General features: G+C 38.4%; 1 protein-coding gene and 1 long non-coding RNA gene across 5 annotated transcripts; one reads left to right on the top strand and one right to left on the bottom strand.

Moving 5' to 3' along the window:
* Positions 1–8,413: 8,413 nt before the first annotated feature.
* LOC111269613 (uncharacterized) lies at positions 8,414–14,928 on the top strand. The gene is made up of 4 exons (XR_002685857.2): positions 8,414–8,512; positions 11,479–11,562; positions 13,050–13,159; positions 14,697–14,928. It is a non-coding gene; the product is annotated as an uncharacterized LOC111269613 (long non-coding RNA).
* Positions 14,929–16,222: 1,294 nt separating this feature from the next.
* Pop2 (CCR4-NOT transcription complex subunit Pop2) lies at positions 16,223–24,287 on the bottom strand. Of its 4 annotated transcripts, none has more exons than XM_022849355.2 (5): positions 24,079–24,287; positions 21,896–22,009; positions 21,426–21,577; positions 20,641–21,011; positions 16,223–18,092 (listed from the first exon to the last, which is right to left on the bottom strand). In XM_022849355.2, the coding sequence occupies exons 1-5, from the start codon at positions 24,150–24,152 to the stop codon at positions 17,997–17,999; spliced, it is 807 nt and encodes a 268-aa protein (XP_022705090.1). In that variant the 5' UTR covers positions 24,153–24,287; the 3' UTR covers positions 16,223–17,996. The 4 variants fall into 4 exon arrangements, with proteins under 4 accessions (XP_022705090.1, XP_022705089.1, XP_086828303.1 ...); XM_022849354.2 differs by lacking the exon at positions 16,223–18,092 and adding an exon at positions 18,491–19,742; XM_086972177.1 differs by lacking the exon at positions 16,223–18,092 and adding an exon at positions 18,491–19,742 and having other exon boundaries at positions 21,896–22,083; positions 24,079–24,136.
* Positions 24,288–24,591: the final 304 nt, after the last annotated feature.

Raw genomic sequence — 24,591 nt, 5'->3', positions numbered from 1 at the left:
GTCTATTACGCACAATTTTTTAATGTTATACTTACGTCCAAGCCATTACAATCAATGAACTATACGAAGTGTATAAAATCATCGCTATCGCAATGATTACAGATAATTTCTGTGAATTTGTAACTAAATATCTACATCTATAAGGTTACGATTTTTCTTGCAAATAATGCCAAAAGGCTAGCTATGTATGCATATCGGCGGCGCAAGGATAATAGTTAAGAAACAATTTAGATTTTGTTGATACTGGTTCATACTTTCCAGGAATGACGCAGGCTATAGAATCCTGTATAGCTTTTGGCACACTGTTTCAGTAATGGTTTCTAAGCGATGCTGGAATATGTATGATTTGATCGGTGACTAAATTCTAGTAGAAACGTTCCAACACAAACGTACTACCGCATAAACAATTCTTTTGTAATACAATAAATTCATTCACTGTCTTTTTTCGATAAATTTCCATTGGGCACCTGCTCATGCCGCTGTTGACGATAAGTTTCTTTTCTCTGATAATAAATAATGAGAAAAAGTTAGAATGGGTAAGTACAAGATGGACCACATCTTGGAGAAAGTATTCAGCAGGCCTTTAGGTGAACGATTATAACAGCGATAGGTTAGCTACCTTTAATTCAGTTCTAGGAAACCACGGCAGTATTTGTGTACAACTATTTAGAGGCCGATGAAAGCAATTAGATCATAACAAGTTTCTACAATAATAAGTTTCAATTAGACAGAAATGCCACTGGAAACTAATCATCTTAATCAAATTCTGTCGCATTGACTTCACTTTTTGAACCACTATAGGAAAAGCTTGAACTTACGCGACCTGTTTATAAAACTAACATTAACATAAAATATAATAGTGTTCTGCTTGTGACAGAGGAAAAGCAGTTTCTTTATTTGTTATTAGCATCTATAGCTTTCCAGAAAAAAAAAGAACGATCTTCTTATTTGTTTATATATTATATATTTTCATCTTTTCGAAGCCCCTTTTGGCAGAAGTTCTTACGCCGCTTACAAAAAGAACGCAACCTTACTAGTTAAGAATTGCTGATATAATACTGGAATCGGAATTTGTGTTTCTGCTGAAATCCCGATTAATTGTAATGGAACTTTCAGTTCATTTAGCTACTGCTAGATAACGCTGTTGGACTTGAGATTACGATCGTAACACAATTTGACATCAAAATTTAGCTTTTTTTTTTGTATACATTTGATATCGTCGAGTTGCTTTTATAAACGTTATTGTTATTAGAAAAATTGTGTAAATTTTATATTTTCTAATGTACGTTCTTGATACATCTGCATTTCTAGGGATGAAACGAAAGACGTACATGAATAGAAAGTTTTAAGTATCCTATGGACGATGATTTTCCAAATGCAAACGGCCGTCTCCAGCTTACACGTCCGCATGAGGCAATAGTGTAGCATTATATCCGTGATGACCACTGTTAACTGTGTACTATATAGTATCTGACAGTGTTTATAGTTTCTCATATAGTCAAAAAGACGTAACTCAGCTGAAATGCTACTAAATATCTAGTAATATATAAAACCGAAAATGATTGTTTATACTCCCGAAATGGGCATGCAAATTTGCAAACTATTTAAATGTTGCAATAGCGGACAAATGCTTTTGCCAAGAGCTTTTGCATGAAGAGGCTGTCTGAGTTTAAATGCTATCTCAAGGTCAACACAATCGATAAATTACCGGTTATTAACTTATAAAATCGATAAAAAATGCGATAAAAAAAGGACATCGAGCCTTTGTAGTTTCTCCAATATACTCGTTAATACCTGCATACAATGCAAACTTCAATCAAGTTGATTCAATATTAAATAAATACTATACAGTATGCTTTGTAAAGTATATTTCCGTTCTTTTCCCAAACGCAGGGATCTAAAATGTATCATTCCTGAAAAATAGTGTTTAGAAGCTATCAGATATATAGATAACTACGTATAAAAATGCACCTGTCAATCTATCCGTGTACGCGCACAAAGCAGCGCCGAGACGTTCCTAAGCGCAAAAAGAATGACCTGGTGAAGTTTCCACTTCTGAACATCTTAGCGAAGACGATCGGGGAGGTGTTTTGCGCAAGTGGTTCTGACATCGACGGCAGACGGGCTGCAAAATAAGCCAATCAGCGATTTGCAGAAGAAAATTTTAGACGTTTTGCCAGCAGTTCGAAGTTGTCGAGATCAACAGAACGCGAAATATGGGTTCTGAGTCAGATTGAAGACTTTTGGAAGAGCAGGTTATTTATTGCCTGCAGCTTTGTCTATCCGGTTAGTGAGGCACGGGGTTTTGTGATGAAGCGGCACAGATAGCTTAGCTAAATACTAGTTATTTGCTACAACCAATAGACGTGCAAACGTTTGCTGCAGTTTTTCTGCATAGATTTAATATCTTTTTTAATATATTTTAGAGATATAAAAATTATAACTGAATGCATGTTGCAGCCGGCAATCGTATCGCAGTTGCACAAGTCTTCCCGGAAAGGGGCGGCGAGTCAAACGAAAATACAGACTGATAATAAATATAATGATCTACTAAAGGCCGCCCACCGCGTCCGAGGTCAGGAAAATATAACATTTCTTTTAGTAGAGAAATCATCGACCGTCAACAAAATTCACTGCTGATGAGCTGTTCATTATGGTAGTCGGTTAGTGTTAATGATGTACTTGCGAGCAGAAATGTTTATTCCAACGTTTATCAGCTTTGAAGCCGATATGATTATTAACTATGGAAAGCTGAAATTCCGGTTAGAAAATGTTTTTTATTTAGACCAGGAAACTATGTCTATGTGGCTTCATAATCATTCGTTCCTCCACACTAAATGCTATTACTCGACGAGTCGATAACTAATAATGACATTGGTTATTGTTAATTATTTTTTAACTTTTTTTACTATCTGGCTTTAACTGGAATCAGATCTTTCTTGTTCCAGCTACTTGGGCGAAAAAACTGCTCTGGCGAGCTTCGTCGTTGAGTTCACGCCGATCACATATCTATGTGAAGTGTTGTTTTATAGCGACCTTTGTAACTCTATATTCAGTATTACTCGACCAAAGAAGCCAATTTCACGCTTGCTTAATTCCGTGACAAAGCTTCGAAAGTTTCAATCGCAACATAAAAACTCATTAAAATCTTCCTGTAATCTTTGCCTGCGAGATGTCTCGGTACTCGACATACGGGGTTTCTAGTTTCAGGCGTAGAACGCTTCACTTCCGGCTTAGCTCCAACTTTTAGGAGCCTTAATCTCGCCTTAATTAACTTCGTCATCTTTCATCATCGTTTTTCCCATTAATAACATACGCGGTATTTCATTTCTTTCTCTTATCTCTTAATCTTAATGCCGAGTTGCGCAGGTAATTTAGTCATAAAATAATCATAGCTTACTGCGTAGCGTTTAGCACGTTGAGGATATATTGTAGTCTAGGTTCGAATCCGGCCATAGGCAGACTGCGTTTAGTGCAGGGAGCCAGGCTTTGGATAGAACCCTCAATGGCGATACCGGACGAAACACTCGAAACACAGAGCTAAGGAATAATAGTCAACATCGTTATTAATTTTTGGTTTGGCGAATAATAGTAATTTGACAAAAGAGTGAACGATTGTCGAGCCACGTAGACTTTTTAAATTGCTTGAAATAATGTTATGACAATAAAACACTTACCTAGAACTTAAATTTAACCTACCGTGTGGTCATAATATCAGCTCTCTATAGTTAGCAATTATGTTTAACATCATGTCGGCTTCAGACCTGATAAACGTTGGAATAAAACTTTCCGCCTACAGGTCTAATATTAGGGCTACCCGAGTACAGGTCCGCTATTAGCACTAACCGACCACGATAACCGAAGTTCGCTACATATAATTGACGTTCGATGGTTTCTCTAGAGAAACAAAAGGCTTTTTGTTTTAGTAGTTGCACGTTGGACGATGAACGCCTATTAGTGCATGAAGCTACATCTTCGTAAGATTTGCTGACTTTTTCCGAAACGATCTGTGGTATTTTAATAGAGTCAATTATTATCTATGCACTCACTTTCAGGAAAAAACCCCAAAGGTTCAAAAAAGTTTACTCGTCAAGGCTATATGAACAAACTTATGATAAGTGCACCTCTAAGAGAAAGTGATGAAGGCAATATAAAATACTTTCTCATACGATGAACCACTCTACCTTATTTTTTTGCAAGGGATAGGCTGCGATCCATTAACAAAATTTCACAGTACAGTAGATTTTTCTCAAGCGCTCTTTACGATAAAAAAATCAGGGTGCACTCGAAACAGGCAGAGAGGAGCTGGGCATAAAAATGGAGTTGGAAAAAGTCACGAACCGACGCTACTGAGATTTTGTTTGCGTGGAGATTCCCTTGGTCGAGTTAAATAGAATATAGAAATCATCGTTTCAAGCTGTTCAACGCATGTTATCTAGTTCCTAGTAGAAATTTTTCGACTTATGTACGGAACAGTTATTCTTATATAATAGGTAGCACATACGCAATGAAATGGCACCGCAGATGAAAAATAATGTTAGCGCAGATTATGGACGCCATCATTTCACGTGTCGCATAGAGAAAACGTGCTTCTTCGCAGACTTATACGGGCCAATCTATCGAGTACATTTCTTATGTAAAAACCACTAAGTTCATACGCCCTGATTTTAAAATCAGGACATATTCAAACTCGCCCTTGACAGCTCATAAACTTTGTACTTCTTTCGTTCTACAGGTTAGCGATATATAGCAGTGATTAATGAGGAATAGGCCGAACAAGACCGTACCGGTAAGTCGGCCAGAGTTTCCAATTGAAATTATCCATTGTTTAGGTCGCATTGAGCATTCTAACTTGCATTGGCATAAAACTAACGTTTTAGCAAAACTATGTAATATATAGAGACCTATCTTAAAGTCTACTAAATATGTAAGTTGACTGCCCAAGGCCTTAGGGTCAATTTGAGACTTCACGCGTTTTTTACGCTCTCACTTGGATACTTGTGCATTTTTTATACTCAAAGTTTGTATTTGTGCATTTTTTATACTCAAAATTTGTATTTGTGCATTTTTTTATACTCAACATTTGTTCATTCAGATACTTATTCGGATAACTGCCGATATATAATTTCAAGTTAATTTACAAAAAAACTATTTTATTTGCTGGAACCCTGGCAGCGAAAGAAACAACCCATAACTACCCAAAATTTTAAGCGCAAAATGTGATAAGTGTCTATTCATTTTTTGAGCTTTCTAAGTATTTCGTCGTTGGCCTACTCTTGGCCTAGACCGCCTTACGGCTCCAGCAGAATATTTCTGAACACTCTCCTAAAAAGCATTCAGGCTGGATAATTTGACTATTAGACAATAGTCTAAGTTGCCTTAATGCAAATGCAGAATCGCCGTAATATGAAGTGTCGAAATGGCATTTTAAAATCTGCATGCTCAATGCTCCAGAACGCATGTATTCAGGACACATGGGCGATATATATTGCTTATATAAGAGTACTTTTTGTTAAGCTCAAAGTAGCTTGACTTGAAGAGAGCATTTATGCTTTTTGAATTGTCGGTTTAGCACAGAAACAATATGGCGTGTCGAATGTTTAGAGAAAGAACCTCACCATTTGTATTATGTATGCGTCGTAATACTCGACTCCATTCTTCCTTACCAACAGGTCTGTTTTCTTACCTTATGTCTTCCATTCAGCAGTCGGCGGTAGTCAGAGAGCACCACAATGCAGCTGAACAAAGCGGCCTCGCTGCCAGGGTGAAATTAGCTGACGATTCGGCCTCTTGGAATGTCGTTCTAGTGCCACGTTTCTATATTCCATTGTATTGGTAGTTATGTCGTCTCCTTGTTACTCCAGTCTGCTATGTGTTGAAGCAGAGATACACGATTAATCAACAGCGTATTTGATTGAAGGGCAGACAGGAAAACCGACCTGGCAAGCACTGGCGGCAGAAGAATACTGCCTCATACAGATGTCTCGCAGGACGTTGATAGACTTAACCCAAGCGAATGTATATTGGAAACACTGTCTTTTTGCTTTGCTACGGCCATCCCCGGCGATGTCCTAACTATATACGAACATGACAGCAAGCCTTTGCTGCATGGTTCGGAGTTTCTAAGCTGAGATATCGATACTGTACCTCCAACTGCGTGTTGGTACAGCAAAGTGCTTTGTTTATGGCGCTTAAGGGGGCATCAATAAATGCCCTTACACATTTTCTAACAAAAGAGCAACATATGGTTGGCTATATATATATATACATACATATATATTGAGCGGTATAAGCTACTCTCTTTTGTGTAGCGATATTTAAATTATACGTCATTACGAGTATAAGTAGTAGATGGACTGCCGACTCAATTCAGCTTAAACTAGGCTTAGTCTGGTAATAAAGGCTGGCGGCTTAGTAAGTAGTACACTTCTGAGTATCGGTTTGGCAATCTTCTGATCAAACTATGTCAAAAAGCGGTTGCCAAATCAATGAGCTTTTATCGGTGAAATGCCAGTCCGTGGCCAAACTTGTAGCACCGTTCTGATCTGCGCCAAAACTACGTAAAGCTTTGGCTATAGCTCAACGTAGGGTGTACGAATAGTGCCAACCGCTCCGTGACGAACAACAAGGCCATTCCAGACGATACAACCGTGCAAAACAACGTCACTCGGTAGGATCGCCACGTCACCCTTGGGAAAAGGCTAAACACTGGACAGCTGGAGTCATATCCGGCCGAATTGAATCAAGATTTAAGAGCGATAGGTTTTAATGCAACGATTATGTCAAACGATTCGATGCTCGAGCACATGAAACCTTTTAATATTGGCTTCAAGATAGCTCTAGCACACTCAGGGGAAAACCAGATGTATTTTACGCAGTAACAAGAAGTCGATGTACGGATATCGAATGAAGGCAGAAGCATGATTGTTTCAAAAATAAGCTTAAACCGAATAAATCGACAAATTCTAGGTCGAAAATTAAGCTTCTTTTTCTTTCAGGTTATATGTTTGCTACTAAGATAATGCACCGCTTCACACTTCGATGTTTGTGTCGAGTTTCTCAACAAATAAACATGGCGTCTTTATTGTCTCAACGCCCGTACTTATTAGACCTAGCCTATCATATGACCTTTCTCTCTTCTCAAGACTTCCAGAAAAAATTAGAGCTAAGCCCTGTTCCTACAGCTGAATTTGAAGATGGTTCTTAAGACAGGAAGAACGACGGCACACGTGCAGTTCATTCGGCAAAGATTATTTGCTCTGGCGCATTTCGGTCATTAAAGTATAGCACAGATCATCTTGATTCCAAATTATCGATCCTTCTTTGATGCGTATCATACGTATTGTAATAGCTAATTTTACTAAAAATTCTATAATTAAAATAATTAATATAAATATAACTGAAGCCATAATCATAACAGAGAAACAACCTAGAGCTCAAAATATCCTACAAAAGGTGGTGAACCTCTTCTCTCATATATACAGAAAATATATTTTATTATACATACATAGCTATATACTTTAGCTGCATTATTTATTTAAATGATAGAGAAAGTATATACCTTATTAAAAATAAATATAAAATTTATGAAAATTAAAATATGGTAATTCTCATTTTAGTTCAATAACACCATCATACATGTTCTAATTAATATTAAATAAAGAATAAAAATGCTAAATAATACATTTCCGTAATTCCAAGAATATGAAAACGAATCAATTTTTGTCAACCAATTCATCTTCTATCCTAATTAATCAAAAATAAATCTAACTTCATAATTATCACTAACAGTGACAACTTCATTCTTAACTTATTTACCGACATAAAAATTGATTCCATTGAAAAAAATAAAAGTATTATTTCAAAAAAATCGATGGAATAATACAATATTTTATTATTGTATTATTAAACGATTATTTTCGTGAGTAAAAACATAGAAGAAATTAAATTAATCTCTAATGTAAGTCGTAAAAAAAGAATTCACTCTCAGACGCAAAAAGGGGAAAGCAAGATATCGTCCTTTCTGGAATAATAATTTTTCCTTGCCAATGCTTCTACAATCTAGAGCGCTGTCCATTTTGTAATTTTGAGCATTGTTTATAATGTAAATTCCCTACTTCAGTCGTTGAGATATGAATCATGGCATCATTGAATGAATGACCCAAACGTCAAATATGCTCTGCTAACCATAATATCTATTCGCCATTCAGTCGTACTAACAGTATCATTAGTTTTCTGTCTTTCTGACCCACCATTCCTTTATGATGTATCACACGAAGCGAATAAATAAAGCAACCACGTGACAAAAGAGAGCATGCTAATGCTCACGCAACGTATCCTCATTTGGCGAATAGCGGGTAATATTATTTTCAAATAATATATATATATAAGTGTTGACGTTACTCCGTGAGCAGACAGTTTCGTCGTGAAGGCAGATGTAGTTCTCCGAAGTATATCGTCGGATAAACGGCGTTGTTACGTTATACTTTTTGAATTCTCAAGGACATTAATAGTAAGTGAGAGTAAGCCAAGCGAAAAATCAATAACGTCATGTATTCACTATAACTGATTTCTTGTATCGTATAAATACTTGTATCTTACTAACGTTGCACTCCGGTATCGTGCCTTCCGTAAACAGTAACTAATTCTCTCACCAGGTGCACGTACGTGAGCTACGCTGTTAGCGTCTTGAATGCTCCTTCCACCCTTTCCACCCATACCGGTATCGTTTTAAAATAGCCTTTGGGCTGTACTGCACAGCATTCTTAATATAGACGATATCCACGACTGTCTCAATTGTTGTGTTATGCCTGGAAATAATCTCCGATAGGGCTACGTAGGTAGAATGCCGTAGCATCCTGTTGAAAAACATTAGGGCCTTCCGCTTCCCAAATCCCTTTTAGCCCTTAATTACTCTCTCTCCTTCTCTCTCTGACATTTTGTAGTTTATTTTGTTTAAAATTTAATTTAATTTAATTTATTTTTTATATCCTTATATGTATATGTATATATTTATTTTATATATTATGAAATCTTATTTGTAAGTAATTATAGCGTGCTTGAAATAGCACGATTTTCTAAATTAGTGTATCGCATAGGGCACTCTAAAGTGTGGTTATCGATTAAGCCAGTAATGTGGCCCATTCATATTTAATTTGCTTTTGTTTCTGACTGCGATCGCTAGAAACGGCCCAAGGCTTAAGACAAATGGAAGGTGCCATTGTGATGCCCAGCTGATTGGAAATTAGACGTTGTTCAGTCGGCCAATCAAAATGGAAGCAATACGAGCCAATGTACTCGCGTTGGCCCAAAGAGTATTATTTGAATGTAAATGTTCAGTAGCACAACTTGTTGTGCTGTTTTACAGGTGCTACTTTAAAACCGTGTACGCTCCGCGTAGCGGTAATGCATTTTACATAGATGGGAGAATGCACGTTCACCCATTGTCGAGCGAAGGTTACTGCCTATGTGAGGTTAGAGAACTCTCGTAAGATCTGCAATAAGAACTACATCCGTTTCAACAAAGTTAGATGGTGCGGAAATATAGTAGTATTTCTGAAGTTTCAATAGGAACTCTAAACCGAATCGTACAGGCGGGTAGGCGCAGAGCAAATATAATTTCAAGAGCTGTCTGCACATTTACAATCTTTCGACCAAGCCCACTTTACGAAGAAGTAATATCGTCACTATCGGACCTGCTACCGCGCCTTGATTTGTGGCCGCCTCCGAGAGACCTTTGAAATATGTTTCTCGGCGAATATGAATGCTAAGGCGCAGAAAATACTTCAGATCTACGTAATGCTGGATTGCTCGTTAAGCCAACTCAAAACAGCATTAGGAGCACCGTGATGTCGTGCAAGACGATCTCCGACGCGAATTCGTTGATCATTCACAGTATCATGCAGTAATACGCAAAGAACGCAAATACGCGAATATATGAAAAGTAGTTTAATCTTTTTTATCGCTTTTTGGCTGGACACCTTACAGGACTTCGAAAACTTATAAAGAAATTACATTCCCTGGAGTTTTTGCTGTAATTTGCGTGCTTAGCGTTGTGAGGTAGTTTTGAGACGACACTATACTATCTTCGATGCCAAGGTAAAAAAAGAAGCGAATATCTGAATTTTTCAGAGGCTAAATAGCATGCTTTGAGTTTACCTGTCATTTCCTAGCAGCGCCTTAACGGATTATTTATACATGGCCTCTCTTGCCATTGTGGCAACGCGGGCACAGAGTAGGCGTTCAAACTAGAGCATACAGGGTTGTCAATATACTTTCGCGTTTATAATCTGTATAGCTTCTACCCTCTTAAGCGAAAACTTCAGTTGACAGCCAGCTAAGGCAGAAAAAAATGAAGTCACGGATCTTGCCAGGCATCAATGTCTATTTTAAACTTGTAAACGCTTAATGAAGAAATGTTTCCGCATACGCGTGTGATAACTTACGTTAGTGACCTGCCCGCTTTATGATGAACTGGACACTAGGATTTGATGGTCAGCTCTCGCAGTTCCAAATTAACATGCCACAATTTTGCAATGGCCGTTATGTTATATTCAAAGTTGGAACTGCGTCTTCAGACGATTATTGGAGTGATTTCTAGGCAAATATCATATTCAAGGGTAGGTGATTATTTATTATAAAATAAAATTAGGTTTTCATAACATATTAGTATGATGACCTGAAGCGCACTGCAGATACAGGTGCCCAGCATTACGGCGCGCATTGATAGCAGCAAATGAGCGTCTCGCATAGCAGTAGTTGTCATCTCATTGTTCTGTGGTGCATGAACTGTTCTCAACCTTAATATGGACAACGCTAGGCTCATCTGCAATATTGGTAGATGAACCGACGTATTGTTCCTAACTCTACTCGGATGCTCGTACGACGAACGCTGCTTGACGTAAATACTGTCGAATATTCTATTTATGCAAGCAAATACAGAAGCTTAGAAAACAATGTCTCTAGTCGCGTCCTGTCTTTTCGTATTATAAATATATGCATTGTATAAGGGTGAAGTAAATACAGTGAAAATTTCCTGTTGATTTAAATGCATGCAGATTTACAGCACTGCGATATATGCCAATTTTATCAACCTGTCAGTAAAGCTAAATGCATCGTTCACCCTAAGCTCTAGTCATACAATTTAAATTTCTGCTAGTGGTATACACACATCCTACTAAACTTGCAATAAGTATAGAAAACTTGATTCCACGGTCGAACAAAATGAAAAGGTCGACATATCGTTGTCCCGGCCTTATCGCCGCAATGGCCAAAATGACATTTCCTCCTTTTTCATTCCATTTCAACTTTATCTAGCTTCCTAGACATATTCACCCGATAACTGCATCTTTTGGTGCGCTTTTTAAAATTTTTTTTTGAGAAGAACAAGTCGAAAGTTGTAAATTTGTAGGTAGAATGGCCCTATTGTACCGTTGTTAACTGCTTTCACTAATATTGACCCCGGCATTCAATTCGCAGAAATATCAACTAAGGCAGTTGTACCCATAAGCTCTCCAGCTTTTACGCGGTCGGTTAATCCAACATATCCGCCCACTGCAGCAAGTAAGTCTCACTACTCAGTGTCTTAACAAGTTTATAAGTTGCGAAAATTAAGCCAACCATTTTCAAGTTTTGATGCATGTAGAAGAACGGAAGCTACCGCGAGAATAAATAACACCCCCAGATCTTGTTGAGATAGCGAGATATTAAAAGGCTTTAACGCGGTAAGCCCCTATAAAAGCTTCCAAAAAACGAAAGTAAAAGCAAATAACTTATTACTGTTCTGCTATAACCCCGTGATCGATTCACTTTGAAGTACTTTGCCAGCTTTTAGGTACGAACGTTAATAAAATTCGTGGAGGCATTGTCCGATGTTTCCTTGTTCATATTACTTTTGCAAGATACAAAATTAAAATACAACGCAATTTTTTATTCATTTGAATAAATATATATTACACTAATATTTATTCATTTGATGATTATTTCCCTAAATAAGCTATTATTGCATTATTATTCTATTTTAATCCCATAATATACGGCAGTGGTTAACGCGAGGATCTAAACAATGAAAGTACAATAGTTGTTTATCGCTTTCGAAGCTTCAATTAAAAAGCTACGGACGGAGGCTGTCGTGTACTTCTATTAATACAAAATGTCGAAAATCGCTTCGTGGAACTGTTGTTCAAACCGTTGCATCTACTCTCTTAGAGACGCTTTCCTGCCCCCCTACCGTGTGCTATTTAAACGAACCGGACGATGAACGCGAGTGTATGCGCACATAACCCAATCAATTTTCATCGTATACGACGGTTATCTGTGATTCTTGTAAACAATACTAAAGGCGATTGTTTTGCTCGTTTCTAAAGCAGGCACTAACTGCGCATCAAAATATCAGCAATATCAAAAGTCCGTTTTTGTGAAACGAAATATTTGAATTAGTTTACTTCTAAGTTTTTTTCGTTAGTACTCAAAATTTTTCCTTAAACTCCATCGAAGCTGCATAGGGTCTGGCAACTAACTCTCATGCCGATCGTGTCTAACTAAAAAAGTTCAAACCTCAAATATCGTGACTTCGGCACAAAAATATTCGATTAAGGCTGCGAAGACTGTCGATGAAACAAGCATCAGCTTACTATTACAAGATGAAACCTTCAATTGAAACCGTTTCGGATTTAGTTGGCATATGCTGTATATTGCTTGTTGCTGGCTAGCTATGGTTGCTCTGAGGTTCTACAAGTGTAAATACAACACACCGAACCGAATCTGCTTAATCCTTCCTCATTTTCTTCTCATTCAAAGGCCAACTAACACCTTTTACACAGTAACTCTCATTAAATGCCTAGAGAAGCCATTCTGCTGTAAAAAGTACTGTGGAAGCGTTAGACGGGACAAACGTTCTACCTTTAGGTAGTAAGTAGCTAAACTCGCACACGGTACCACGGCATGATTTTTGGTTTTCCTTTGTGCTTTTTTAAAAATGCCCGATCAGCTGGAACTTCTATGTTGATTTTCGACTCTGCATAAATTATAGTACGTTCATTTTTTAACAGCTTCGATGCTAAACAGACAGGTCAAGCTTTTCTCCGGACCGCAGTCCTGTCTAAATTTCATCAGGACCAATGATTGGCAGCTTCAATGTAACACGAACCAGAATAAGCAGGTACAAACTTTTACAATACAATCATTATGCTATCTAACCAGCTTTCAGTTTTCTTGTAGATCAATTTTATGCCAGCCCCTTATCTATCTCGAACAATACAGAGGTACTATGTTAGGCTTCCATGGCAAACGTCGATAAGAAACTCATGAATCCTTGTCACTGCACGTCGGTCTGATTAAATCAATACGCGTAAATGAAGCTATATCGGAAACTGCTGACGAGTTGAAACGTCGAATCGTATCCTATACCTTAAAGAAAGTTACATTTTTATATATACCTTTGATTTATGAAGACACACGCTTCCAACTTAGGCCAACGCATAAGAGCACTTGTGGACGATTTTTAAATCAACCGTGTAGTAGAACTTCCAAGCTCTAGTTGCTGTATAAGCAAAAGCTTACTTAAAGTGTGTCGACTTACTTCGATATGTCTCGATTTTTATTTGTGACCTGAATAGAGGTAAAGTAATATAACACAAAACAAAATTCGATTCCTTTTCTTCTTTGAAGATAAAGATTTTTCTGCTTGCAGTAAATATTTTTATGTACACATATTTCATATAGTAAAAATAATCTGACTATGAGTCAGCGTATTTTGAGGCCTGTACAAATTCTTAAACGCTTCTAAATGTTATTCGATAACCTAATCATAGAATTTACCGGGACGGTAACCATTCAAGAATATTTGGCGAACTTACATTGGAGTGTTATCCTGAAACAGCTTTTGTCGTTTGCGAAAAGTTCTTCGTCTAGCCATAGCGGGGGCTCACCTAGCGGACCTTTGTAGCCGCCTTCCCTAGTCACTTTTTGTTGGAAAAGGGATGGCCTTAATAAAGGTAACTGCTTCATTTTCGGTCCCACATTTCCATTGCGTATTCTAGCACAAAAATCCAATTAGGCAAACTGCCAGACAAAGTTGCTATGCCTTACACTTATTTGTTTATACATTGTTGCTTTCTATACATTATCAGAAATCGACGTAAGTTAAAAGTTTTACTCCGTGCCTGTTTTCTGTGCAACGCTAACTATGATCCCACGTACTGCGTTTCTGCTCAAAGAAATTAAAATTGAATTAAGCATAACTTGAAGTTATGACTATCTATATTACCACACCACATAGTATTAGATGAGCCTAGTGAAAAATAGAAATTCGATCATTGGATAGACTTATAATAAATTCATATGGGGTTACAGGTTATTACGCAGTCCTGTAAGAAATTAACCGAAGGACGTCTAACTGTGCTTGAAATTGGACGTCGACATTTTTGCATTTAAAATAAATGTGGTCATCTAAATATGAACCAAAATGAATTTCACGAAAGGTTACCTTTGGTAGGTTTCTAAACAAACTGTATTTGGTTCCCATCGAACAACTGGAATGTGTGTGAGATACAAGTTACAATCAATTTAATGATAGTGACATTGCGTTTAAAAAGATAGACCTTGCTGTAAGGATTAGGAATCATTAATTGCAAAGTCTTATAATGATAATACTATAGTTAAAAGGATAACTTTTTTTATTTAAACGGCTGCTGTAGTATGTGTCATCGTCAGGATCTGAAGCCGCGACCCTTGGCCTCTTCCACTGTTTTGGCCATCCAAGCCACCGCGTATGGAATAGTAATATAACGAAGTCAGAGTCGGAGAGAAGAACGTGTCTAGATAGAGTAGTATAAATACTACCTTTATTAACAGAATCATTATTACAGACAAGTAAAATGCAGTATTTCTAATAGTACTTGAATAAATTCAATTCTTTATTCTGAAAGATACACAGAATGCTACTTTTAAGGTATGTTCTGCATATAACATAGATATAATTCATTTAATTGGTTTGAATAGGGAAACTCTGTTCGATTGGTTATAACGGTCACGTCTCACGGCCAAATATTATTGTTGTGGATCATTTAACACACCCTATCTTTTAAGAAACACCAAATGAAATACCTCCTTGCCTATTCTTGCCAGTTTGCTACCGATTATGTAATGCATGATACGCCATTTTCTAAGAATATCTAGAGCTTTTACAAAGGTTAGATCTTGAAATCATGCAAAAATAACATAAGTCGACTCTTCTTTGAAAAAAGGCGAATTTACGGATTTTTTTTCTTTTACAGTAGAGCCTTACTATACACTCAGATAAGCAAGTAGTTGTCATGCGTTTATAGCTGCCTAAAGCTTCTGAAACGATCCAAAGTCATGTTTGGACTATCTTACGTCCGTATATATGACAAAGAGATAATAATAATAATATGAAAACAAATGCTATTTATTCACCTCTCATTCAGAGGGTACATCTACGTCGTATACGGGAACTCGAATAGGCAATTCCTGGCTTTAGTCACCCAAGAATTCAGCAATCGAAATCACCGCCATTCATGTTACCAGTCACACTAATATTGAAATATTTACGGTAAATAGATCAACGAACTAATGACATACAAAAATTGTGTAACTTCATTCAATTCATATGTACCTTTATTATGTCAAAGAAATAACTTCCGCTGGTATGGCCCTAGCGTGTATCATACGACAGGAAACCATTTATTTTATGCACCTACAACGTTCAGTTAGATGTATTACTTCGGAAAGAATCAAACTTCGATTTCGAAAATTAATCGCTCCCATGTAAAATAATAAGGTTTTTCAATGTCACTCTTTGAAGCACAAGTGCATTTTCCTGTTGCAACGGCATGGCAACGGATAGCAAAAACACTGTTTTTTCAGAGCAAAAAAAAGTGTCAAATGTTGAACTCAGCTAGAATATCTTTATGTGTATTTGTCGATGATAACTCTTCTGCACTTGTTATCTGAATGTGTACGTATGCGTGTGTGTCGTACATTTATTAGCTTCTTTTTTATATATGCAGAAGAAAAAAAATATTGCTGGCTTTTAGATCACACGCTTAAATGGAAAATGTATAGAGGTATAGATTTGCTACTTCACGTTTGCTAGTTTTTGTTATTCCCTCTCATACTAATTGGGCGCTGCTATTAAATCAGTTCACATGTAAATCCACAGACAGATAGAAACACCATAAAAAAAAATAGAAGAGACGTAAAATATTTTTAAATTCATATTTTATTGTGAAATCGACATCTTAAATACAATTTAATACACAATATCTTTACAACGGATGTTTGGTTTCATACCATAACATCTCTCGCTCGTTTGCCCCACCCTGTTTTACTCCCTCTCATACAGTACTTTAGTAGTTCTTTATCTTCGGGGTCGGTGGCAATTATATGGGGCGGGAGTGGCCTGGCCTGGCCGCAGCGGCAGTGAAGCCAGCCGCCGCCATCGCCATCGGGCTTACACGCACTAGATCACGCATATTTCATGTCGTTTCTTATATACACCCGAACAATAACACAAAAATAATCCCGTCACTAAATAACGCCAAGACACCTCGTCACTTGCTGCTGTTGAATTGCTACTGCACTTACTCAACTATTTCACCAAATATAAAATCTTTATCCCCTTCGCTTTCGCACTCGCTACTTCGATGCTGTTGTTGTTATTATTGTTGTTCCTGAGTGCTGCTTCGCATATCGTTTGACTTATTTTTGTTTTGACTTTCATTATTTATCACTTTCATACGTGGTCTTTTCGGACCTGTGTGCTCACTGCTATATTCTGTCACACTCGTCGACTTTGTCGTTCTTTTCTTTTGTTTGCTGATCCATGCATTTCTCTTTCTAATATCTCATACGGCCCAAGTGATCCTGTATGAGATCATAGTTCTTCTTAACTGCCTTCGTCTTTTGTTGCGCGCGAATTATGACTACTATATTATTATAGCTAAATTTCGCTTACACAATTTTTTACACAATTCGTACGATTTCCTTGTACGCTATAGCACTGTTCGCCTTTTAAGAAATTTGCATGCTTATTTGTTGTACTGGTCTGTCTGTGAAGTAAACCATAATCAACGCTATCGTTAACAAATATAAATGAATCAATGTTTGTGCGGCTGTGTGTGTGTGTGTATTTGCGTCAATGTGTATTTCGGTAGACCAACTGTTTACTCCAGCGGCTTCATCGTTTAGCTTATTCTGCTTTAGTAGTCGTGATAGTTATTCCATTATAAAAGTTTTTCGCCGTCATCCACTTCTGTTGTGTGGACACTGTGTTTATCAGCATTGTCTTCATTTTGTGCACGTTCGATGTCTATTGATACCTGAACGTTTGTGTGTTTTGTCCCTTCATGACGTTCTTTTTCACACAAGTGTTGTAACAGTTGCACTATCTTCATCTATTGCATATCATCTTTTCGTTGTTTCTTAAACCGCAACTGCTGCTATGATTGTCGTAACTGCTGTCGCTGCGTTTTTTATGGCTGTTTACGTGAAACAAGCACCTCACGCTTCCCCACCTAACTAATCGAAAACTTCACGCCGAAATGTTGGCAGTAATTCAAATAGTGGCGGGCTCTCGCAGTTGCCGTTTCTGCTCTCTGCCGAAAGGAAAATCGTGTGTTGCGTGTGATGTGTTTGTTAACTGTTGTTTTGTTTTTACTGCTCAGCTTTCTTGAACCTTTTTTCTCATTTTGTTATTTTTCTCTTTTCTTACTATTATTATTACTATATTATCTTGTACGCAAGGCGGCTATAATGCGTGCATGTTTTCTGCTGTCATTTTACCGTGAACGGAAAGGAAAGGTAATAAAAACTAAAAGGAAATGGGGTGATACTGGTATTGGAATTTTGGTAAGTGTCCCTTTCCGCTTAAGACAATTGGTCGTGCTTGTGAAAGTCTCTCTCTTAATTTGTTTCGTCTAAACAATTAGAATATCACGCTTGAATGATGTGGAGTTCATGGGGTCCAAAGCGAGCCCCTAGGCAGTGGCCGGTGGAGAGTGCTCACTCGCTGACCCGATTGCGAACAGGTGTCCCGAGTACTTCGAGGCATCGATGTTGTCCTCGAAGAACATCTGCAAGGTAGCGGCAGAGCACAGCAACAACAACAACAACAAAAAAGACCATCCATGACATCACACGGACAAGTTGTTTGAACGACGAATTCACCGAGACGCAAGCAAACAAGAGAAACACAATCAAAACAGCTAAAATTTTACGGTTAGTGCATTTTTCGTGTGGTCAGCCAGCAGGCGACGGCATTTCGACCCCACCGTAATCAGCTACTGTAATAGCATGCTAGCCTGATTCTATAAAGCCGGTCCTAACATCTAGCCTGGGTTCGCCCACACATAACCTTTGTCATGCCGAAGCTGAAAAAATATTGATTGGTTCTAATTGTTCTACCGCCCCCTTCTCCTTTCCCCACTTTTCTAATAAATTAACGGCATGCATAACAAATACACGTTACAGCTCAGGCTAAAAAAATATGGATAGTATTTATTCCTCTAGGACACTCGCTCTTGTCTATTTTTTATCGTATTTTTTTTGCCAGTATGTTTCGCGGTGCATCACCTACTTAGTGTGCCAATACTATTACTTTTGCATTACCTCTATCTCCAACGGATAAGGCTTTCTCATAAGAGGCTCAATGCAAACCAACTATATTTTACTAACCTATTTCCCATTGGAAAAAATCGGCGCAGGGTTATCTCCGTCTAACTTAATGGAAGATTCAAAGTTTCGTGCATTGGTCGTAATCGCACAGTTAATCGCTATTAAGCGATCAATCACGTACGTATCACTAAGTATATACCAGCAACTCTCTTTAGTTAAATCTAACCCTAGTTTGCTCGAAAATAACGAGATTCTTTGCTTTATAGATCATGCTTAATCTCTTGAAATACGATTCGTTTGTCAGCGAAGTTGCCACAATGTGTACTATTAGCTAGGCGATTGCAGGCACCTTATATCACACAGCACTGCTAATGTCACCACCCCTTGAAAATATATCACACTTTTATTATCTGTAGCCCTTTAGGGGATGCTCTATTTGCTGCCTATTTCAGGTTGTTTCCCCCCAAATTATCATAGCATATATATTATATTCCAGGACATCTACACTCGAGCTCTGTCTTCGGCGCCGCTCTTATCTTAGACTAGGTTTCTTTGGCATCTTCAGTAGTAGAACATTTTCTTTGAATTGCTTCACTTGTTTCTTTTTATGTCGACTAATATTGACACTCGGTCGGGAAGCTCTTTTTCGCCTGAAATATTGGGCCGGTTGCAGACACCTTTCTCATAAACAACCACAAACTGGGAATGACAAAAGCCCCAAGCAGGCGCTGATGAGTATTGCTTTCTGTCCCCTTGAAGTTTTTACTTTGAAGGGAAGAGGCTTTTCGACGTAGCCCTTTATCTTTTAGTCTTGTCCCTTGTAACATACACGCGCTCGGCCAGTTTCACACAGCCATGGGACTGGGAACCACGCCGAGTCCAATCGCGGTTGAGTTGGGCTTGTCAATTGGCTGAGAGTCAGCCAAGTTATGGGGGGTCTTGCCATTAGTCATTGCTGTGTTTTTGGTCTGTCCATTTATGAACTCGATTTGTAGTGTAGAGTCGCGCTTTACGTCGAGCACCTTAAACGAGCCACGATCGGCGCCTTCGCCTTTATACTCCAAGCAGTGGTTAGCTGTTTCCAGCACCGAGTCAAGCACCAATTGTTCCTGAAAGCACCGATGATCAACTAGCCAAGCTATACACCAAGGAACCACCAGTCAGCACCAGGTATTCGACTAAACATGATGAACAAAGATGGCTGCTGTCTAGTAACCAGTCAATAAATGAGTCGATTCGGAGGCGAATCATCCAAGGCGCTACGGATGCACAATTAACCAACGACATAGACCCGTCATATAATATATATAAAACCCATCATATAAGAAATCAAAACAATGCATACATTTACTAGCTATTTGAATATCAATTTTCGGCTCGAAAATTATATAACTAAAAAAGCTTTAAAGAACCATATATTGAAATGGCACAGTTTTTCAAGCAGTGGTCCGAATACTGCACTACTTCATGTGGCATTATTTCCACATAGAGGCGCCTGCATCAGTTAGTACAAAATATGCGAAAAATATACACTCTGGCTCAAAATGGAAATAGGTTCCTACAAAGTCGTACTCGTTGCAAAAAAATACGACACACGACCTATTAACAACACGAAGGCAACATGTGTGTTAAATAGAACGTTCCGTAGTGGTCATGCGGCTGTGACCGCAACGCAAAGAGATGAACAAACCGCATCCAACATCCGTCCACGAGATAGTAGATTCGCCTAATAATGACACTATCAAATAATATACTTTGGTACCTTAGAACCATATAAAACGTATCTAAGGATATGTGGGACATAAGGTATCCAAGTGCAATGTTAACGCAAGATTCAGGCAAGTATTAATAGCAACGGCAGCATAAGTTGAGTTCTGTGCAGGCTGGTACATTCGGTGGGTGTCAATATGCCTGTAACCACTGTTACGTTACTACCTCTTCTGGCAGGACAACATATTTACGAACGCTTATTGTTTCCATTTGGCGCATAGTCGTTTCATGTCTTACCTCACGCATCTTGAAGAATGCCGCACCAGTCAGGAGCGAGTCTGAGCCAGCGGTATGCTGAGGTCCGATACGGACTAACTTCAGCTGCTCCGCCACCTCCTGCAACCCGCCCTTGAGGCTTTTACAGCTCTTCATCAGGTACTTGATATCATAGATGACAGGGAAGTAGATCTTTAAAAGTTCGAAGAATTCGTGCTCGTTTTCAGGGATCTTCTCCTCGGTTAATAGCTTGAGTAGGTAACCGAAGTCATATCCAGCGTGAAAGCAGAGCCACTGCACTCCCTCGCACAGAACCACCCCAGACGTGATCAGCAACTGTGCGAATTCGAACGGTTCAATCCCTTCATCTGCGTGACGTTCGAACACTATGCCTGATAATATGATATATCGTAAGAATACGCACGGGGCTATTAATGAATAGGTAGTCAACGAAACTGAATCTAAATCGAAGACTATGGAACCGAATTGATCGCGGTTAGACGCGAGATAGAGCTGTTATTAGAATTTCTCAATAAATGCCGTGGCATGTATCAGTTCACTATATTCTTCCATGAATTACAATTTAATCGCCATTGTCTCCGATTACACTCATGAAACAAATAGCCAATTAAAAAATTTCGGAATAATACAAACATCGTAGATCACCAGATGAATTTTGTTATGTTTGATAATACTGATATGGAAAGGAATAAGATTTAGGCGGAGGTGTACATATAATAATGCATATTCCTCTACGGCTGAGCAGAGAACAATATTTAACTTGATATTTTTTTTTCTATATTTACCTGAGTTAGCTAGAAGATCAATTGAATCTTGTGCAAACATATCCTCTTTAAGGTTAAAGCGGAAGTTGAACTGCCAAGTGGCTTTCGGGTTTCCCCGTTCATCGAAGAAGGTCAGTCCCAACTGTATCAATTTCAGTAAATCAACGTTGCACCTATGTTCAACATAAGAATTATAAAGAGGTATGTGCCGATCAACTGCAGTAATTTTTGATACGTGAGCGATTAAAACACTCTACAAGTATAGTGAATCTGATAAAGAATTTCCAACATAAGGTTGACTCGAAAGCCACACATTTCGATAAATACAATTGATATATAGATATTTCTCTTAGTTTTAAATAGAATTCTACATGATGTATACTATGTATTGTTTGCTGCTAGAACGAGATCACGTAATTTTTTAAAATAATCATGCATAGATTCTGTCTTCAAAAACACGCATATTATCTATATATTCTGAAAGCACCTACCGAAGGATCTGGTACTGATATTCACCCATCGACCGAAATTCACCTATGGGCATAGCAACGACACCCGGAAATTCCGTGTCAAAGCCTATGTATGGATACTTCTTCACGACATGCCTCCAATTTAATACCGAAAACATAATTGTTAGTAGAGTCCAACGCTAGAGGTAATTACTTCTTCCTCACAATTTCTAAAAAGGGTGGCAAATTATCTGGCATCAGTAATCGCACTGCAAACCTTTGAACTGTATCTATCAGTTTAGTCGTAGTTATTTTTACTCCGTATCTATCGAAAATGCATTAACGGGTAATGAAGAGCATCACCTTCTTAGTGATATATATATATATTTGAAAACCTTGTATAGCAACATGGATACGGAGTGCAGTAAGCGAAAGATCTGTATGAGCTTAGTTGGAAGCCGTTTGCTTGCGAGCTCAATGGACCTTCTTAAATTAATACCACAGTAGTCCAAGCTAAAACACTATTATTTTTTCATGTCATTATTATACCGACGTAGACACAACAGAAATCTAGAATTATGTTATGCCTACTACATAATAGCTAATTACCTCTGTTTAGTTTACCGTTTTGGAAACCTATACATACTATATTGAATAATCAGAAAATTATTGTGTATGTATTTTTCTAATATCTCAATTGAAATATTCAATTCAACAAAAAAATCATTTTGAAACAAGATTGCCCACTAACGTAAGCTGCTTTGGCTCTCAAAAAAAAACACATTATTATATTCAAAACACCATTTGATTTGCTTGTAATAGGATTGACATACATTACAGCATTATATGACATACATCGAACACAGTGAAAGAACGTTTGTGTATTCGTATTGTAAATAATATAATGGATCTCCTACGATCATTTTGTTCAACCATCTTTGAGATTAATATATCGACTGAAATGTGCATTCATACCTATTATGCACAGCTAAAACTAACGCGTCTTGCTAGTAACGATGCGCAGAACTTGATCTTTAAAAACGCATAGTTGGAATACGCATCTGACTCATTATAGTGAATGTCTAAGGTAAGAGTCAACGAATATTAAATCCTCATTGTGCAAGTTGTCGGTTATTTCTTTGCAGGTTGAATTTCAATTCCTTTTATCCGAAAATTTTCGAAAAGCATCATATCAGTATCACTTTGGCGCACTAACGCATCGAGGAGGATGGTGAGCCTGTATGATCTCGATCAGTCCAGGAACTCAAAACGAAAAGCGCAAATATAATCATTGAAGGAAGAAAATGCAGAACAGCAGCTTTTATTTGCTACTGGAGTAGTGCCAAATCGCTCCTATATGCGACTGGCATGCTACATGGTTTTAACTATTGCAGACAGAGCGACAGTTTAACTTGTCAACCATCACAAAGCATGATGCTCTTCTAGTAGCTAAGTGTCTTTTTTCAGTAAAATTTATTCCGCGCGCAATTAAGCGGAACGACCCGTACGAATTGTAATTGCCTTAGCTACGCATTTCTAGCCCACGTTAGCTATCATTTACTATAGTATTACTTTAGTTCCGGTCGTAATTGACAGCGGTACTTGTGATATACGGACGACAATTTCTATGGTAACTGTACACATATACATGGTAATTGTTCGGCAATGCCGAGGTTTTGTAAGCGTATGCAGAATTTCCGTAAAGTCACGCAGCACGATCGCGTAATTAACACCCGCTATGAATGAATGCACATGTGCAGTAAACGAAATGGCGGCGAGTACCTACTTATCCGGAACCTGATCCTAATGTGCTCGTTTCTACCAGAATCGTTCGTTTTTTTTCAGAATTGTCTAGAACGCATTCTAAATGCAGGAATTGTTCTGATGAGAGCTGCTGCGGGCCGTGGTTGTGACAGATCATTTGCCGCCCGCAGAGCCCGCGAACTCTGAAGATGTGACCGCAGGCGATTCGCGTTCTGTGCAATTCTATCTAGCCTCTAACTGTCTCTTCTCTTAACAGCGCTCAAATGTTGCAGCGCAATTGATTGCAGCGTATGTGGATTAGTGAGAAGCACCCTTGCCAATTGTTTCCTATCGAAAACTTTGCACATTACATACTCTCTTGAGAAGCGAACCAAACATTTTCCGTCTAGGTCATCGTCGTAAGTTTTCTTAATACCGATTTGATCTTGATCGAACTGTTCGCACTACTCCCTCCGGCGTACCTGATTTCCTTGAAGGCGTGTTCGAGATTTGATGCCCACACATCGTGGACGCCCTCCCAGGTATCCGTCCGCATCCTAGCCCGACCAACTGCTTCGGAGAGCCACGCACTTTTTCCAGGGTTCTCGCAGTGTTGTTCTTGTTCGAGGGACACTATTACTGACGACTGAGTTCAACACTCCACTCAGACACATGCAAAACTGCCGGCATGAGTTAAATGATTCCTGCGTCCACTAAGAGGCTGAGCATATAGAAACTGTTGCGTGTCACTACACTCTAGTCTGTCTTGAATCTGCATTCGTTTGTGCGTTTATTAAACTTCTAAGAACTAGAGTCTCATGTTTCGTTGATACATGATGATTCTCACGAGCAGCGTACCCTGAAGGAGCGCACTGTTGATCCTATTTGGTTGTGTGGATTTTGGCGAACGGCCACAGCGATAAGATTGGCGGAGCAGAAGGGGTCAATCTGAACGATTTGAATGTGCCGCCACCATCATTGTTTACGCGGTTGTC

Source organism: Varroa jacobsoni, unplaced genomic scaffold, assembly GCF_002532875.2.
Source record: "Varroa jacobsoni isolate VJ856 unplaced genomic scaffold, vjacob_1.0 scaffold_1400, whole genome shotgun sequence".
NCBI lineage: Eukaryota > Metazoa > Arthropoda > Arachnida > Mesostigmata > Varroidae > Varroa > Varroa jacobsoni.
This window is presented reverse-complemented; position numbering and strand designations above follow the sequence as displayed.